This window comes from Crinia signifera, chromosome 5 (genome assembly GCF_055691185.1).
Source record: "Crinia signifera chromosome 5, ASM5569118v1, whole genome shotgun sequence".
Classification (NCBI taxonomy): domain Eukaryota; kingdom Metazoa; phylum Chordata; class Amphibia; order Anura; family Myobatrachidae; genus Crinia; species Crinia signifera.
The window spans coordinates 161,658,582-161,678,644 of NC_139221.1; the positions used below are offsets into that span (position 1 = coordinate 161,658,582).

Consider the following 20,063-nt stretch of genomic DNA (forward strand, 5'->3'; position numbering starts at 1 on the left):
CCCAGCCCCTTGTGTGAGCCAGAGGAAGGAGAGGCAAAGCAGGCACTGCAAGGACAGGAGATGCTTGGGCTCCTGCTGCCGCCCTCCTCCACTCTGCATGTTATGGGAGCAAGCTTCCCCCTTGCTGCACCACCTCCCCAAACATTGCTGTCACTGTGATTGTGGAGTAGGGTGATATACAATTGCAGCAGCGGGGGTAGAACGCCAAACACATCTGACTGTGAAGGCCGGCACCTCCTCACTGCAGCAGACAGCAATGTAAAGGCACGTTCGCCAGGGCCCCACCTTCAGTGCTGTGTGTCCCGCATCTGATGCTCTGCCCGCTTCCTGCTGGAGGCTGTGGGCCGATTGAAATGACAGAACGGGCCGCAATTGTCCCCCTGGCCTGACTTTGGGCATGCCTGTCCTAAGGGATTATTGCATCTTTCTGGATAACAAATATGAAGTGTTTTGACAGTGGTGCTATAATTGGATATAACTAATGAGACAGCTCATTTAACACCTTCACAGCTGAGGATTGTCTCACTCCAGTCCATCAATATCGCTAAGGGATAATTACATAGGCGTGCGCAGCCCGTTTTCTTAGGGGGTGCACCTTTGGAGGGGCGTGTCCATCACTACCTACTGGGCGTGTCCATCATCGCCTATTATTACACATAATGCAACACACTAATGCCCATTAGACATAATGCCACGCACAATAATGCCCATCACACATGCCACACACAGTAATGCCCATTCCACACACCATAATGCCAATTACACATTATGTCAGGGCTTAAAAAATTGTTAGTAAAACAGGAACAATAGGGACTGTGTGCGCCAAAATGTACACTGTAATGCATATTACACATCACACAGCCATTACATAGTATGGTACTTGTGTATTATCTGGGCACCCGATATATTGCATCGCAGTGGTGTAAGTTTGTCCTTATTTGTAATCTTTGTGAAAAACAATAAATATTTTTCTCAAAATAAAAAAAAATCATAAGAATGTATTTCTAATTTCCTCTGTAATTTTCTACTTTTATGTATTTTAGGAGACACGGGGTTATAGTTTAGGATGTGTCCAAGCTCACATGGCACTGACCACACCCACACAGCACTGGTCACATTTCCTCCTCTTCCAACAATAGGCTTTTGATAATTTTCAACCCCATATACAGGGCCCTTAATCCAACCCTGGCGAAAAACTGCAATTATTCATAGCAGGTCATAGAATGCAGCTCTTATAGGGACATTATGAGAGTTATGCCCATCATCATCATATACATATATATATATATATATATATATATATATATATATATATATATATATATATATATATATGGAATCAGGACATCTGTCAGAATGAACTTAGGTCTACAGTCATTAGGTCGACCCCTGTAGGTCGACTGGCAGGAAGGTCGACCTGACTTAAGGTCGACATGGGCCAAGGTCGACATGACTTAAGGTCGAATTTGCATAAAGGTCGACATGAGGAAGGTCGACTGGTCATAAGGTCGACATGGGTTTTTCACTGTTTTTTTATCCGAATGTCGACACAGTCGACATGGACACAGTTGGCAATGAGAATCGGACCCTCGCATCGCTCGATTCGCTCGCAATGCTTCGGGCACGGTGCCTCGCTGCGCTCGGCACACTATTTTATTCTCCCACCACGCCCTAGTGGATGGTAGGGCATGAAATACCGCCTGTCGGCACGTCGGCTCAAAGAACAGTGAAAAAACCATGTCGACCATATGACCAGTCGACCTTCCTCATGTCGACCTTTATGCAAATTCGACCTTAAGTCATGTCGACCTTGGCCCATGTCGACCTTAAGTCAGGTCGACCTTCCTGCCAGTCGACCTAGTGGGGTCGACCTAATGACTGTAGACCTAAGTTCATTCTAATAGATGACCGCTTCCCATATATATATATATATATATATATATATATATAATTGAAGCAATGCATCATAAGAACATTCAGTGGACATTTTCAAAATTGGTTCAAGTTAGGAATTAATCAGAATAAGCTACAATATGAATTACAGTTGTATAACTATTGCGCTCATCTCCCCCAATCAGAACTGATATATCTCAATACATTGATAGTACAGGTAATTTTTACAAATTTAAATAGAGAGATATTCGGAAGAACATACAAGACATATATGTTTAAAATATGCTAAAGTTAGAAGTTAATCAGAACAAGTTACAATATGAATTACAGTTGTATAACTGTTGTGCTCGTCTCCCCCAACCAAAATGATACATATCAAATATCAATAGTACAGGTAATTTTTTATGAAAAAGATATATTAGATGTAATATAAGATAAAATTAGTTAAGAAACTTAAATAAAGAATTATTCTGAAGAACATGTAAGACATATGTTTATACTGTAGTTGTATAAGAGGGTTGTTACTTAGGGCCAAATGTATCAAGCTTCAAAAGTGATCCAATGGAGAGTGATAAACAACCAGCCAATCAGTTCCTAACTGTTATTTTTCAAACCCAGCCTGTAACATGACAGGTAGGAGCTGATTGGCTGTCTGTTTATCACTCTCCATTTTATCACTTTTTGAAGCTTGATACATCTGGCCCCTAATGTTCTAGTCAAATACCATACGGAATTACTAAAATACCCATTGATTTGTCATTTTATTGGGGTTGACAGTCAGAGGCGTAGGGAGGGCGGATCCCACTGAAGTCTGCACAAGTTCAAGCATCATGGCTGCCACCGGCGCTGCGCATGCTGCCCGAGCGCCCTGCACGTCAGCACAGACTGCGCGGCTCCACAGCAAGCCCCTGAACGAAGGCAGCGGTGCTGTACATCGAACCGGGACTCCACGGCGGGTGGCGCCCCCGGTGACGTCATCAGCCAGCGTCCCGGGAGCTGCTGCACGCCATGTGTGAGCTCCAGGAAACGCACCATCCCCTGGAGACGAGCAGAGGGGACTGGCATACCATAGGAGAGGCTCTGTCTTCACAGATCCCGCGGTACCCACTTCAGCTAAGTGGAAGCGGCTCCGTGGGACCAACACACTACGGGGGACCTCAGTGACCATTGTCACAAGACTGTAAGTCCGCAAAGGAGTATTGTGCACTGTAGGGGGTAGGGACGCCAGCCCCCTGCAACACAATACCCCTTTATTATTTCTCTGGCCATCATCACTGAGAGACTGCACAAAAAAACTGCCTTGACCCCATAACACCATCAATTCAGCTTTCATCGAGTATCAGCATTTCTAAGCATGTATGTCATGTATTGTACTTCATGAGCACATAATAAATTTGTTATATTATCTTCACCAATACATTATCATTATACTTATTTACCATTCTGCCTATTTAGATACTGTATCATTTGCTAGCATTTAACCTAATTCTCCAGGTTGTTATATAGCGCAGCAGATTCCTTTACAGTGTCTTATATAGCGCAGTAGATTCCGTTACAGGTTGTTATATAGCGCAGCAGTTTCCATTACAGGTTGTTATATAGCGCAGCAGATTCCGTTACAGGTTGTTATATAGCGCAGCAGATTCCGTTACAGGTTGTTATATAGCGCAGCAGATTCCGTTACAGGTTGTTATATAGCGCAGCAGATTCCGTTACAGGTTGTTATATAGCGCAGCAGATTCCGTTACAGTGTCTTATATAGCGCAGCAGATTCCGTTACAGTGTCTTATATAGCGCAACAGATTCCGTTACAGCGTCTTATATAGCGCAGCAGATTCCGTTACAGGTTGTTATATAGCACAGCAGATTCCGTTACAGGTTGTTATATAGCGCAGCAGATTCCGTTACAGGTTGTTATATAGCGCAGCAGATTCCGTTACAGGTTGTTATATAGCGCAGCAGATTCCGTTACAGTGTCTTATATAGCGCAGCAGATTCCGTTACAGTGTCTTATATAGCGCAACAGATTCCGTTACAGCGTCTTATATAGCGCAGCAGATTCCGTTACAGGTTGTTATATAGCGCAGCAGATTCCGTTACAGGTTGTTATATAGCGCAGCAGATTCCGTTACAGTGTCTTATATAGCGCAGCAGATTCCGTTACAGTGTCTTATATAGCGCAGCAGATTCCGTTAGTGTATTATATAGCGCAGCAGATTCCGTTACAGTGCCTTATATAGCGCAGCAGATTCCGTTACAGCGTCTTATATAGCGCAGCAGATTCCGTTACAGCTTATTACATAGCGCAGCAGATTCCGTTACAGCGTCTTATATGGCGCAGCAGATTCCGTTACAGTGTCTTATATAGCGCAGCAGATTCCGTTACAGTGTCTTATATAGGGCAGCAGATTCCGTTACAGTTTCTTATATAGTGCAGCAGATTATATTACAGTGTGTTATATAGCGCAGCAGATTCCGTTACAGGTTCTTATATAGCGCAGCAGATTCCGTTAGCCACGCCCCCAATTCATTACGGGGGGGGGGGGGGCACGAAATATGCCCTTGCTCCAGGCACCATGGCACCTAGCTACACAGCTGTTGACAGTGTTGCTGTGTAACTCTCCCGCATAATAAAAAAGTTTTCTACTCTTTATGTTTGGGGAATTAGCTGTAGTTGTTTACAACATCAGAAGCTGTATTGCTGGTTTTGTGCCAGTGTGGCATTTAGTATAGAGATGTGGCTATTTATGTTCTAATTAAACTTCAGTATATTATAGTGTACTGTGTACACATAATATTTTAGATATTATACCTTGATTAAATATGTGTACACTTCTTAATTCAAGAGGATTTTCGTTGCCATGCTTAATTAGAAATATTACGTGGAGAACAGATAGCATTTATGCAAATGTGATTACTTAATTTGTGAATTTCATGATTATGGTTTAAAGGGTGCTTCATGCTTTCAAAACAGTCTCACTGTTACTAAATTTGACTATACAGAGCATATGAAGAAGTTCCTTGGGACATGAAATTACCTGCAAAGCTACAGACACCCAAGTCAATAAAAGTGAAAATGCCTCTTCCCTTCTCACAGCAGTATACTTTGAAAAGATATGATCTTCAGCCTGGAACCTCACAAGTATGTAGCCTCTGCAATGGTGTTTACTGTTTCTGTTATATGTTAATGCATGCTGGGGTGGCCTCCTTTTTCAGCACACAAGTCAGGTGACATGACAGATCTACAAGTGCACATGGATAATATGATCCTTGTACATTTCTGAGTGTTACATTTTGAAAAGGAAAACATTACTTTTACACATGTCTTTGGAGTACTAATCATGGCCCAGCTACTGTATGGCATATGACCAGAGATGTAACGGGAGCTTTTGCCACATAGGGCACTATGGGAAATGGCAGAGCAACCCCACCCTTCGCAGAGGGGGGAAAAAGGATACCTCTGTGTATGACTAAGTTGCTCACACTCCCAAAGAGAATGTCTCATAATGTTCGAAAACATGAGATTTGTAGAACTTTCTCAAATGGTCCTACGGGGAGCTAATCTTTAAAGTCATTTTTTAGGCGTGATAATTGAGAGTTCTCCAGTTCATTTGAGGCACATGTCCTTCATTTCATCAGTAGTGTACAATAAATGGTGAATAAATGAAATAAAATAAATTTACTACTGGGTCATTGCCTTCTGTGGCCCCACTGCCACATTTATTTGAGGACACCTTCGCAACCTTGCATCTGGGACTGGACCAACTGTTACAGTGTGTGTTAACTATCAGCCCATTGGGCACCTTGACTCATTTCACTCACCAGATACACCCCTGACTCACTGGGATTGATTCATTACTTGTCCCATTATCTCAGCCTCCGGTCCAGATTTATTTTATTTCATTTATTCACCAATTTAAATTTCTTGTCATATTGTTGTGCAATTGTATTATATGATTTTGTAATTGTTATTAAACATTTGTAATACCTTTCATCAAACCAGCGCCACTTTTATTTTCTCTTTTTGTTTTGGTTTACTGGGGCTGACAACCCCATCGCTAAGTGGCAGCATTTAGCGAGGCACCCTTGGTAGCGCCTGTCTGTGCACCCCATGGAGCACGCTGCACCTCTTTCTTTGTGTACAATAAATGTTAAGTTTTAGCATGGGGTGATCTTGTGTCAGCTTGCAAATATGTACATGGATCATGCAAATCAAGAAAAAATCATTTGCAATCTGTCAACCAAAATCAACGTTTATTGTATTCTTCTGATGAAGCAGACAGGTACACTTGTGAAACACGTGTCAAGCACATTGGAGAGTTCACACCAGAAAAAATAAGGATTAACTATTTTATCAGCAGTTCATTTTGCTATAATACAGTAAATGGAAATGTAACAACAACCAAGAGACAATTCCTCTAATAAGCCGATATCACTGGTACTGGAATATACTATAACTCAAAAAGTCTAGGTGAGATCTCCACATTTTTTCAGTCAACCGTTTTACAGTGCACACTATGGGGCATTGCCATGCCAGAGCAATCCAATTAGCGGTGATTCCCCCATACTAAAATTCCTGAAGTTGCACTGGACCGTAAAGTCTGAGTAAAAGCAGCAAAATCGGTTTGGGAGGGGGAAAAACACCTATTAATTTTACAATTAAGATAGAATCCATGGGTTTCAGTGACTGAATCCTGATTTTTAGGTGCAGGAAAAATACTTATTTAATTAAATAGTCTTTCCTCATGGAAAATTTATACAGCAATTAGGCAAGGGGTAAACTCAATTGCTAATTGAATACCACCTTTTTATATATTTTTTCTCCTATCCTAAATGTGCCAAAGAGATTCTCTTTCCACACATAACGTCTGAAGGGTGCCTGGACCAGCTTGGAAGACCTTCAACGTCTAAATTGACTGCAGATTGTCAAGAGTTTCTTCTGATAGAAGAGGCCCAGGGCACTTGTTTTGTGTTCTTTCAAGTACTTTAATAAAGTATCATATATATATTGAAAAACAATACTGTTATGTCCAGTTCAATAGCCCATTTATGTCTACTTTATTAGAATTCAAATTTCTTCTTTTTAAATCTTATTTCATTATTTTCAGGACACTGGTGAGATGTGGGACAGATTGCAAAAACGGATGTTTCATGTACATAAAAAACCTCTTACATTGTAAGTTTTATTTTTAATGGTCAAACGTCCTTTATTGTTATTTAATTTTTGGGCCATATTCCTATACAGCACATGGCAAATTGACATACAGTCCACAAGTATTAGATGGTATTTATACTGATCATGCTTATTTATTCCAGTCTTTGGTAGATATGTAATAACTCTTCAAGGTACATCTACAGATGGAGCCTTCCTCAGTATTGCCGAGCACTCACCAGATCCCAATCACTGGCAAGCACTGGTGGTGGGCGGGCCGGCGGACGGCTCACTCACGCGTCCCATTGCCAAGAATGGCATGCAGATGGCTCGTGTGCGCATGCTCCATTCTGTCGCATGGTGCTAGCTGACGGAGGTTGGCTGGCAGCGATCCTTTCACCGGGAGCCGCTCTAATTAGAGCGGCTCCATCTGTAATAGAGTAATAATAATAATAATATTACTGTTACTCATAGCACTTTTATCCGAACAAGACAACTGCTTTACATTTGCATTTACAGCACAAAATACAAAACAAACTTAAAAGTGGATATTAGTGAAATGTTTGGATAAACAGTAAAGTCTTCAAGTTCTTGAAGGATTATAGAACTCTGCAGGAAAGAGAGTTCAGCAAAAGAGTTCTTATCAAGAAGAGAAAGATGAAAGGGTTGTCACTGGTGTGGTGCACCTGGAAGGATTTATTACAATAAAATTTAACCTTTATTAATCATTTTTAAAAAATGCGAAATATAAGAACACACATAAGACAAAAATAGATGTGACTGACAAAGATAGAATAGGTGTGTTTAAAATTCAGTGGCTTCCTGGCAACGCATTTATAGTTGCCAGGAAGCCACCAAATTTTAAACACACCTATTCTATCTTTGTCAGTCACGTCTATTTTTGTCTTATGTGTGTCTTTTGTCTTATGCTAGAGGATGCGTAATACACATCAAGTAATCCGCATCCCCATGCGGCGCTCACTGTGCTCGCCACGTTTCGGGCTCATTTTGTGTGTCCCCTCACGGGGCTCATTGCTTCGGGCTGAAATGGTTAATGGTTCCCACACAATGTAATAAGCGCTGACACAACGCTGACTGTAACTGTGTAATGCTGACTGACTATGCTAGCTGCGTAAGCTCCGGTTAGGTGCGAACGTACACACAATCGCAGACACAAGCTGACTACGCTGGCTGTGGGAACACGACGCTGATGCTGACAGGGACGCTGACTACACTAACTATGCTGGCTGCGGGAACACTGCGCTGATGCTGACAGGGACACTAGGCTGACTACGTAAGTGGCGCCGTGAAACTACACAAGTACCCAAGAGTCATTTACAAATAATGCTGAATTGCATTACATTATATATCATTATTGAGTAAGAGCCTTCTTGTCTCAATCAGGTGTGTGTACCGAAGGTGGGTGTTTGGTGCTGGACCATTGTGCTGCTATGGCAATGAAACAACCAAAAGTCCTGTTAAAGATATACATTGCCCAACTTTTAAAACAATTTTTTTTATGACTCTTCTTCTTGAATCTTACAGTATTTCAAGATCCATACTAAACTAGCTTTATCCACTTATCCACAAAAGTATAGCAAATTAAAAATAATATGAGTAATTGTGAAAGATTTTAAAGCTCAATAGCAGTTCCTATCATTGTAATTGTAACAATTATGGAAAAAGGGGGTTGTTAGAATCAACTAAAATGTATAGTTCATATGCTTGGTCAAATATGTGGCTTTTTATTAAAATATTGTTTGGTATGCTATATGCATAAAGTATATAATATGTATAATCATTTTTTCTCTAATCCAGCATATCGCCATATCCTCACATCGGTCAAATTCCAGGTTACTGGTAAGCCTTTATTTACAATAACTTGTTTTTCTACAATTATTGCTCTCTGGTTATGTTTGGGGGGTATTTGGGTTAACGTAAGGAATGGATTAATAAAAATCAGGGTTGTGTGCTGGAAACTTTGCTTGCATATATTTAAATGATGGAAGTCTAATGTGAAAGCACAGCATTGGCGTATGAGGCACTCTTTTAGATCAAATCACAAAATCTGCAGATCAGGGGAACGTATTAATTATGGGGGATTTTAATTTTCCAGACTTTGACTGGACAAATGAGACTAGTACGTCAGCTTAAAGTGGGGGATTCCTAAGCAATATAGATAGTGAGTGTCTCATGCACGCATGCCCCATTCTGGTGGATAATGCATGGTGCACCGGGTGCCGCTCTGATGAAGAATATGGCCGGCACAGACCCGTCCTGAGGCGCTGGGACAGATCCGCTACTTGGGAGCATCGCATCCTAACAGTAGAGGGTCAAACGAATTTGCTCTGGGGTGGTAACCATACACACATAAGATAGGAGACATCTTGGTAGCAGCATGCCAGACATTATTGTAAGAAAACTCAGCCAAGGATACATTTTCTACCCAGTCATTCTGGCATTTTGATACATTTGTTCTTGAGTTTGATTGATCTGTTCCATCTGTCGATTAGATTGCGGGTGATATCCCGAGGAAGAACTCAACTATATTTAATGCGGTACAAAATTATCTTAAAAATTTAGCAACAAACTGGAGCCCTCTATCCGAGAAAATATCCTGAGGCAACCCATGAAGATGAAAAATGTGTACAATAAATAAACCTGCCAACTTCTCGGCACAAGGAATCACTGCAAGAGGGATGAAATGTGCGATATTGCTAAATCTGTCTACCACAACCCAAACAGTAACATGACCTGAAGAACAAGGCAGATATACTGTACAATACTATCCATCAAAATGTGTGACCACTGTTTCGAGAGGATAGCCAATGGTAACAGTGGACCCATAGGAAATGCACAAGGAGATTTGTTCCTGGCACAAACCTCGCAAGACTGAATAAAGTCCTCCACATCCTTCCACTTAGCGGGTCACCACACTGCACGGGACATCAACTCCAATGGGTGACCTGCTGTCCTGCATGTGTGGAATTAAAAAAAAAATCTCTGAAACTTTGGAGGTACAAAAACTCTACCTGAAGAAGTGGCATTAAGTGCCAGAGACTGAGCATGCAGAATTTCATCAAACAAGACTTGCGTCACCCCCACCATATTCTGTAATGAGGGAATAATAGGCTCTTGTGAAGATTCGGACTCCTGAACGGCGTAGAAGCTTCTTGAAGGAGCATCAGCATTGGAATCCTTTGAACCTGGTCTAAACATAATAACACAATTTAAACAAGCAAGGAACAAGGTCCACCTGGACTGTATGGCATTAACTCTCTTAGCTGACTGCAAATAAGAAAAGTTTTTATGGTCAGTTAAAATGGTCACCTGGAACTTTGTCCCCTCCAACCAATGTCTCCACTCTTCTGGAGCACACTTAATGGCTAAAAGTTCCCGGTTCCCAACATCATAATTACTTACCGCGGTAGTGAACTTCAGAGAAAAGAAGGCACAAGGATGGAGTAGACCATCCAATTTATCCACCTGAGAGAGTACAGCCCCAATTCCCACCTCAGATGTAAATACCTCTACAATGAAAGGGAGCTCTAGATCGGTATGGCGTAATATCTTGGCAGAAATAAATGCCTCCTTTAATTTCTGAATCAGACCCCTTCCTGGTGAGAGCCACAATAGGCGCGACAATAGAAGAAAAGGAGAAGATGAATCTATGGTAGTTGTTCGCTAACCCTAAAAATCTCTGTATTGCCTTGAGATTAGTGTGTTGGACCCAATCCACAATGGCTTGCACCTTAGCCGGATCCATTTGGAATCCCTCCGGAGAAATGATATAACCTAAAAGTTTTTTTTTTCACTTCAAACTTGCATTTCTTGAGTTTAGCGAATAGATTATTTTCTCTCAGCCTTTGTAATGCTGCTTGGACATGGTCCCTATGTTCCTCCAATGTCATGTAAAAAATTAATATATCGTCCAAGTAAACGACCACAAAGACTCCCAGGTACTCCCGTAAAACATTAATTCAACGTTAATGAAATCCTGGAAGACAGCAGGGGCATTAGACAATCCAAATGGCATAACTAGGCACTCGTAATGCCCCATGTGGGTAATAAAGGCTGTCTTCCACTAATCACCCGATTTTATTTGTAACAAATTGTATGCAAGTCAATCTTAGAGAAGAAGAAGGCCATATGAAGCTAATAGCACAGTCGTGTGGATCATGAGGCGGTAGAGATTCCACTTCTTTTTTAGAGAAAACATCTGTGAAGGCGGAATACTGAACCGGAAGCCCCAGAACACAGGACTTGATAATGCGTACCGGGAGTTTCAAACAAATGGAAGCAAACTCTCTACCCCACTGTCATAATTCTCCCGTTACCCAATCAATAACTGGGTTATGCCTCCTAAGCCAAGGTGACCCCAAAACCACAAACATCATGGGTCTGTGAACAACAAAAAAGGACAGTCTCTCGTTATGGGTTACCCCAACACTCAGCTCAATGGGTGTGGTGCGATCCTTGGGCAGAGAGTTACCATCCAAGCCACAGACTGATAACCAGAACAAAGGGGAATGAGAGGAAGTTTATGATCCTTAATGAATTGGATATCTATAAATTTCCCTGCTGCACCACTGTCTAATAATGCCTGAGTTTCCCCAGATCTAGTCCCACCCCCATTTGTACAGAAAACAAACCTGAAGTATTATTAGGAGATAATAATAAAGATAGGCCTGATAGAATCTCTCCCGGAACTCTCAGGCCTTGAGGTTTCCAAGACGTTTTGGGAAAGCGCTGACCACATGTCCCCTGTCACCGCAATACAGATGAAGGCCTTTAGAGCATTGGCGGACACTCTCCTGATTCAACAAGAAAGTAACCCCAATCTTCATAGGTTTCTCGCTGTCAAAATTAGTATCCCCCAAACTTATAGGAGGCTTGAGAGACGACACGTCCTGCTCAAAATGTCTCTCACATATTTGCCTGTCAGTGTGAATGACCAATGGCATAAATTCATCCAGGGTTCCAGGAGCAGGGTACTGAACTAGATAATCTTTTTTATCTGATCAGCTAGGCCTAACCGGAACTGACTACGCAGAGACAGATCGTTCCAGACTAAATCATTTGCATATCTATAGAACTCGGAAAATTAAGACTCTGCAGTTTGGCAGCTTTGCTTTAATGCCCTCAGATGAGCCTCTGCGAAGGCAGTCTTGTCAGGGTCATCATATAACACCCCCATAGCTTTAAAAACAAGTCCACTGACCTAAGATCTGAGCTATCTGCTTTCAGACCAAAAACCCAAGGGTTTTCTTGAAGGAGACAAATAATTAATCCTACTCTCTGGATCTCTAAACCTGAAAAGAGAGGACGCAGTCTGAAATACAATTTGCAGCTCACCCTAAAATTAAAAAACTGACTGTGGCCCCCCAAGAACCAGTCAGGCAGATTCATTTTGGGTTCTTTAATCTGGGTGAGAGTGGAGGGAGCTGTCCTTCTAACCTCCTCTTGTGATTCTACCTGCAGCGTGAGGTCTTGTAGCTCAGGGGCAAACGCAGGATTTTCAGAAGGGGGTTTCCAGAGGGGCGGAGCAAAGTACAGAGATGGACACTTAGGTGCCCCAGTATATGCTTTGATGTCCCGCGGGTGGTAGGGGGTATTATATCAACCGCTCAGCATGTAGGGCCTGGATCAGTAATTTCCACTAATTACCCCTTTACTGCACAGATGGAGGGAGATGAGGTGGGAGAAGGGGGCATTGGGCTGAATGAAGGGGCCCTGATACATAACTTCCAGGGTGGTAGGGGATGTTTAATATGCAGAGGAGGGGTGTATAGTGGAGTGGGCTTATTATTCATAATTTTTTGGTGGGAGGACAACTTGCTTGACTGCAGATATCTCCAGTTCCCGGAAATAGATTTCTTAGATTTGAATAGAATTAAAAACTAGAGAATCCCACCTACCAAATGGTATTGGGGACTAGGGGATCAGAGTTCAGGAGGCAGAGCAATCCACCAACGAGTATATTAAACTACATACCAGGTGTGTGGAGCTGGAGCAGTAACCAGCTGCTTGAAGGCTGATATCTCTGGTTCTGGGAACAGTAGAGACAAGCTTCTAGTGTCCTTCAAAGGGGGAGAGTCACAGATTTTGGAATATATCCTCAGAAAAACTCTATGTCATGACAGAACCTGAAATATCTGACTGGGAACAGCAATTAACAGGCTTGGATGGGGACCACTGCTTTGAAGTCAGATATCTCCGGTTCCCAAGGTCCGATTTTAAAAATTCTTGTACTCTTGGAAAGAGGGGACCCTCAGCTTTCAGACAATGGCCCTTAGACTCCTGGGGGGGTTTATGGGTACTCGGAAACCCCCCCTGTGTGCGCTACTGTAGCTGTTGGGTAAGGAGGTGAATCTGATCTGAGAACAATTATTAATCCATGTTGGAAATCCGCTTCATATTAAATACAGGTTTTTTTTTTAAATTAAATTGAATTGTTGTCACTCTTTAAAGTTGATACTGTATCTATATAATTTGTTGGTAATTTTCAGAAATGTACTCTATAGTTACTGTGTTTTTGCATATTTTATAGTTTATTACAAATAACAGATATCTAGAATACTAAAAAAGCAAAAGCTCAATAAATGTCAGAAATAATAAAAAATCTGATTTTCTTTGACACTTTGAAGTGCCAATATTTCTGCTAAAAATACCAACATCTCTGTGAGAGATGTGCAAAATATCAGCTATCTATAGATTCAAATAAAAAATGTTGTGTAAAAAAAATTATATTTCCTATATAAGGTAAACATTACAGGTCATTATGATAAATACAAATGTTTGCGTGGCAATTTTCAGAACAATTTTGACAAATTCACTTGTCACTCAAAGGGTTAATAATTTTAGGGGTAAATTGTTTTTACTCATCAAAACCAGTGTAGAACAATTACTGATTGTGATCATTGTTTTTGTATCCAAACAGCGGCTTCTCTGGTTCTGTGAATTCAGAAGATGTGGATAATCCCAATGTATCTTTCACACCCTTCACTAAAGTGCGAACTGTTCAACCTCGGTACTCGTACACATCTCAGTATGTATTTGTTATTATTCTTTATCAAATGTTAACGCGTGTTATTGATTGTTAACAGTGAGTCCATGAAGGTGCTAAAACCGTGTATTTCACCATAAAAGATAGTCCAACACGATCATTATAGTACCAATGCACAAAGCAATTTATTTTCACATATAAAGTGTAAATCCCGTCAATAGCATAAGCAGCACGGACAACACTGCCCCAAGCTTCTGTACAGCATGCTCCGAACATAAAAGCCAAAGGTGTACAGTTTTTTTAATAAAAAAGGGCAGTGACATCACAACTGTAAACAAGAACTTCACAAGAACTCGATATTCCATTGGTTGCATCCTCAGGTCTTTGTCCCTTGAAGTGAGTCTTTGTCCAGCTCCCTTCTATAGACCTGTACAAGCTCTATACAGGCATACTGTACTTTGAATACAGTTTTTATTATAAGAACTTTTATCAATCATATTTAGGGTTGGGATCATTGGGTCCACCAGACACTGTTGGGTCGACATACAGGAAGGTCGACATGGGTCTAGGTCGACAGGGGTTTAGGTCGACACATGCGTTAGGTCGACATGAGTTAGGTCAACAGTCAAAAGAATGACATGGGTTTTTTCACAGTTTTTTTTGTGACACAGTCAACATGGACACAGTTTTAAGTGCAGCGTGTCCCCTCGCATGGCTCACTGCGGTAGCCATTTTCCGGGCACGGTGCCTTGCTATGCTAGGCACACTATTTTATTTTCCCACCACGCCCTAGTGGATGTTAGGGCATGAAATACCGCCTGTCGGCACATGGCTCAAAAAAACTGTGAAAAACCCCATGTCGACCATTTGACTATCGACCAAACCCATGTCGACCTAGACCCCTGTCGACCTAATGACTGTCAACCATCTTATGGTCGACCAACCGACCATATCCCCATATTTATTAGTTGCATGGTGTGATTGTCTAGTTAGGATTGCCGGAACTTCCTATTGAATAAGAAACAAAATAAGTCCAAACAATATGCCGTTCGTGTATGGAGTAGGACAAATAACCTTAATCCAAATACTACATAGTTTGTGTACTGAGAACATAAACATCTTTACTGTGTTCAGTTGCAAATATTTAAGCATATAAAATGTATCTTTAAATTATTACCTTAAGGCCCTCATACACTATGCGATTTTTGGCCGATTTCACCCAATGTCGGCACTTTGGGCCGATAAATCGGGTGAAATCGGCCGAAAATCGCATGTGTTTGACATCTGATCTGAAGCACGGTCCCGTGCGCATGGATCTGATCAGGTGGTCGGACCTGCCGAACATAACATATATCGGCATCTGACCTATCATGGGCACATCGTGGGTGCTTTTGCACTCATGATGTTCAGATCCGATATATCTTTATGTTTGGAGCCTCCTCCCACCACCCCCCCGCAGTATGCGTACATCACCGGGCTGTCACTGAAATGACTGATCACCCCGGCCTATGCCCTGCTACACCCGTCGGAATCCAGCCTTACCGGCGCCGCTCCCTCCGCTCTGCACCTGTCACTGCTGCCGCGTCTTCCGCTCCAGCCGCTCCTGCACGCACTGACAGAGGCTGTGGGCAGCGATGCCTTAGAAACACCCCCCTCCCCTCCTGGAGGTTAGAAGCCGCTTCACAGTGAAGCAGGTTCCGTACATGGCGGAGCCGCTCTTCCTCCTCCTGGTCAGCCGGCTCCGAGCCGGATCACTGCAGCCAGGTACCGTGGAGCGGAAGAGCAGGGCGGGGGTCAGGGGGGGAGCAGACACCCTGGGGGGAGTGCAGCCCCGTAGTGCAGAGCAGGCAGCTGGGAGAGGGGCAGCCGGGAAGTGGGGGGACTGCGGGGTGGCAGCACAGAGCTTTGATTCCTGGCGCTCCGCTATCCATGGTGATGGAGGCAGAGGCGTAACTAGAAGTCTTTGGGCCTTATAGCAAAATATTGCTATGCCCCCCCCCCCCAACCCCCTCCACCCCACCTCCAAACCCCCCCCTTCCCCCCCACGTGCCGCTGAAAGTCAATAATGATGCTGGGGAAAGATGTGAGATAGGGGTGGTCAGGAAAAGAGAATAAATGTAAGGAGAAATGGAGTGGAGCAAGTGAGAAAGAGAGATATGAGCAGGAGTATGAGGCACATTTATCAAAATAGCATTTTATAATGCGATCTGGGTGGAATATTACCGCCCAGGATCGCATTGTAAAATGCGATCATATCGGGGGAATGTATACATTTTAAGGGTGCGGGGATAGGGCTCCAAAAGGAGCCCGTCCCTGCGAAGCCCTAACCCGGAAGCCGAGGGTCAGCGCATGCACGGTTATGCGCTGACCCCCGCCGACCCCTCACTGCTCGGGCAGTGCGATGTGTAGCCATAGGCTACAATGGGCTATCGCCATATCAGAATGGTGATAGCCCAGGGATGTGAAGCTGGGCTGCCCGATGTTGATACATCGGGCAGCTTCGCATCCCCCATAGAAACCTATGGGGGATGCGGCCGGCGGCACTGCAGGGGGGATCGCAGCAGGGATTGGAGATTCCTGCTGCGGTCCCCTATGATACATTTGGGTGATACTTAATATTTGCAGCTAGACCCCGAAAACATGTGTTTTCTGGGATTTAGCCGCAAATATGGTTTGATAAATGGACCCCTGAGAGAGAATGTCAGGGAGGGAGGGAGAGGGTCTGGTAGAGACAGTGTCAGGTAGAGCGACAGAATGGGGGAGAAAAAGAGAGAGGGGAAAGGGAGGAAAGAGATAGCTGGGGAGGAGAAAGAGAATAGGGGCATATTGTAAGAGGGTTGAGAGAAAACAGGTGAATGGGGAAAGAACAGTGGAGATAAAAAAAGAGGAGCGTGAGTGGGGCAGGGGGCAAAAGTGAGAGATGAGACAAGGGGAGGATGAGTGAGGGGGGGGGGTTGAGGGGGATAAAGAGGAGTAGGGAAAGAGAGAGAGAGAGAGGGGGGGGTGAGACAGGAGAGAGAGGTGGCTGGGGAGGGAGAGAGAGTGCAAGACAGAGGAAAAAAGAGAGGAGAGATAGGGAAGATCTTAATCCACCCCACCCCACCAGGCATCATGTGCCCCCCTGCCCTGCCACAGTATAAATCGTCTTGTTACTGTACCTACAGCCCTGGGACCTCAGCGGCAGCGCAGCGTGTCCACATCAGTGGCGGATTTCCACAGCATGGGTCCCCTCAGCGCAGCAGATGTCAGGCAGCCAGCCCTGGTCACGCTGTCACCCCCGCTCCCCGTTCCCTGCTGTTGCCTCGGCACTAGCTCTTTTTCGCGCCGGGGCTGGTCACCAGATAGTGACGTTAAGCCCCGGCAGCGTGATAGAGAGAGGGGGGAGAGCAGAGGCTGGTTTTAGCCCGACCAGCTCCTCCCCCCTTCAGTGGCGACACCAAAGCTGCTGCGGAGGGGGGGAGAAGAGGCACGCTGCCCTGTGGTAGGGATCAGGAGAAGATAGGGACGGGACGGCGCTGCTGCTGCCGAGGCACTAGCTAATAAATGTCTAATAGGTGCAGGGGATGCCCTCGGGCCCCCCCAAGGCCCGGGCCCCATAGCAGTTGCACCCCCTGCACCCTCCATAGTTACGCCACTGGATGGAGGCATTTATGGCGCTAACCTGGGAGATTACTGGAAATGTGAGCCTGGGGGGAGCCGGGGAGAGGGAGAGGCGGCAGCCTGGAGGGGAGAGAGAGGGATGTAGGGTGAGAGGCAGCATCCTGGGGGAGAGGAAACCAGGGAGAGGAGTGAGATGGGACAGCAGGAGAAGGGGTGGCTTTGGGGCAGAAGAAGACAGGGTGATGGGGTAGGAAAAGGAGGAACATGGGGCAGGGTGATGGGGTTATTAATATATTATTAAATAAAATAAAAAATTATAAACCGTCTCCAGGTCTCTGGCTTTGTAAATCACATGACACTGTGCGTCAGATAAATCACGTGATTTATCTGACGCAAATTGGATGTATAAAACGGCACATCAAGTGTCAAATTGTATGTAGGCCTCCTGCGAAGCTGCCAGGGAAGTTCAAGGGAAATCAGATGCAATTTACAGGTCAGATAAATCTTACTAGTGTATGGGGGCCTTTAGTCGTTAATATTTTTATAACTTTGCTGATCTGATCTGCCAATCGCGATAGCTTGCAACTAAATTATGTGATGAGTGACATGTGCTGTAAGAAATGCCTTCATCTAATTTATCTGACTTCAACAAAGGTCTGTCAAGGCAGCCAAAACTTCCTGATAAACATAAAAGCTCCCTATGTGGTTGTGTTTTAAAACACTTTATTTATATATACTCTACCATTCAAAAGTTTGGGGTCACTTAGAAATGTCCTTATTTTTGAAAGAAAAGCACTGTTTGTTTTAATGAAGATAACATAAAATTAAACATAAATACACTTTATACATTGTTAATGTGGTAAATGACTATACTAGCTGCAAACGGGATATGGCCATTGGGTCACCACCAAGTAGGTCAACAAGCATTAGGTCGACACCACTAGGTTGACAGGCAGGTAGGTCGACATGACTTTAGGTTGACATGACTTTAGGTCGACATGCACAAAGGTTGACATGGCTTTAGGTCGACATGGGTTAGGTCGACAGGGTCATTAGGTCTACATAGGAAAGGTTGACAATCAAAAGGTCGACCTACCCGCTTGTCGACCTAAAGTCAGGTCGACCTAGTGGTGTCGACCTAATGCTTGTCAACCTACTTGGTGTGACCTAATGATCCATACCCCTGCAAATATAGAGGCCTATTTCCAGCAACCATCACTCCAGTGTTCTAACGGTACATTGTGTTTAGTAATCGTGTCAGAAGACTAATGGATGATTAGAAAACTCTTGTGCAATAATGTTAGCACAGCTGAAAACTAGCCATCCTTTGAGCTACTGTAGTTGAGTATCTGGAGCATCACATTTGTGGGTTCGATTATACTCTCAAAATGGCCAGAAAAAGAGAACTTTCATGTGAAACTCGACAGTCTTCGATATGAAGGCTATTCCAATTGCCAAGAAACTGAACATTTCATACAATGGTGTCTACTACTCCCTATAGAAACAGCACAAACAGGCTCTGACCAGAGTAGAAAGAGAATTGGGAGGTCCCGGTGCACAACTGAGCAAGAAGACAAGCATATTACAGTCACTAGTTTGAGAAATAGACACCTCACAGGTCCTCAACTGGCAGCTTCATTAAATAAGACCTTCATTGTTAGTTTTCATGTAAAACATGAAATTGTCTGGGTGACACCAGAGTTTTGAACTATATATATATATATATATATATATATATATATATATATATAGGCGCTCAAGGGATACCGCACCCGCCGGACTTCGTAGCTGCAATAAAGTCACACCACTACTGCCATTCAAGCAACGTTTCGGGACTTTTTATTGTCCCGTCCTCAGGCTATACAAACAAAATGTTATGTAGGGGTGTCACAGTGTTTGTATTTTGTAAGAGACGATTATAAAAGTTTCACTATTTCCAATGGTAATTTGCAGAATCTCTTACTGAAAGTACAATGTACAGGTGGAGCCCCTCTCAGCCATCCCTCTCAGCCAATGGGGCAGATGTATTAAGCCTTAACAAGAGATAAATGCAAGGGTGATAAAGAGAGATAAACATCCAGCAAATCAGCTCCTTACTGACTTTTTTCAAACACAGCCTGTAACATGGCAGTTAGCAGCTGATTGGCTGGATGTTTATCTCTATTTGTCACCCTTGCATTTATCTCTTGTTAAGGCTTAATACATCTGCCCCAATGTTTCTGGCAGACGCTGAACGGCGGGGACACGTGAGCGTCACACTCGCTCATGCGTCCCACTCAGCTGAGCGTCAGGGAGCGGGGACAGGGTGGCAGGGAGAATGGGGTGTGCACACGTCTCATGTGCGAATGCCCCCTTCCTGGTGCGTGGTGGCAGACGGTGATGGCGATAGCTTCCCCGGGAGCCACTCTTATG

At 43.6% G+C, this 20,063-nt stretch overlaps 1 protein-coding gene across 2 annotated transcripts in view; it reads left to right on the plus strand.

Annotated features, from left to right (window-relative positions):
* The window catches only part of SPMIP7 (sperm microtubule inner protein 7), a 59,290-nt gene that overhangs the window by 24,876 nt on the left and 14,351 nt on the right, over positions 1–20,063 (plus strand). For both annotated transcript variants that reach the window (XM_083188189.1, XM_083188190.1), the window contains exons 4-7: positions 4,897–5,035; positions 7,002–7,069; positions 8,864–8,905; positions 13,986–14,093. In XM_083188189.1, the coding sequence (XP_083044315.1) occupies positions 4,897–5,035; positions 7,002–7,069; positions 8,864–8,905; positions 13,986–14,093 (357 nt within the window). The remainder of the gene's footprint in view (positions 1–4,896; positions 5,036–7,001; positions 7,070–8,863; positions 8,906–13,985; positions 14,094–20,063) is intronic.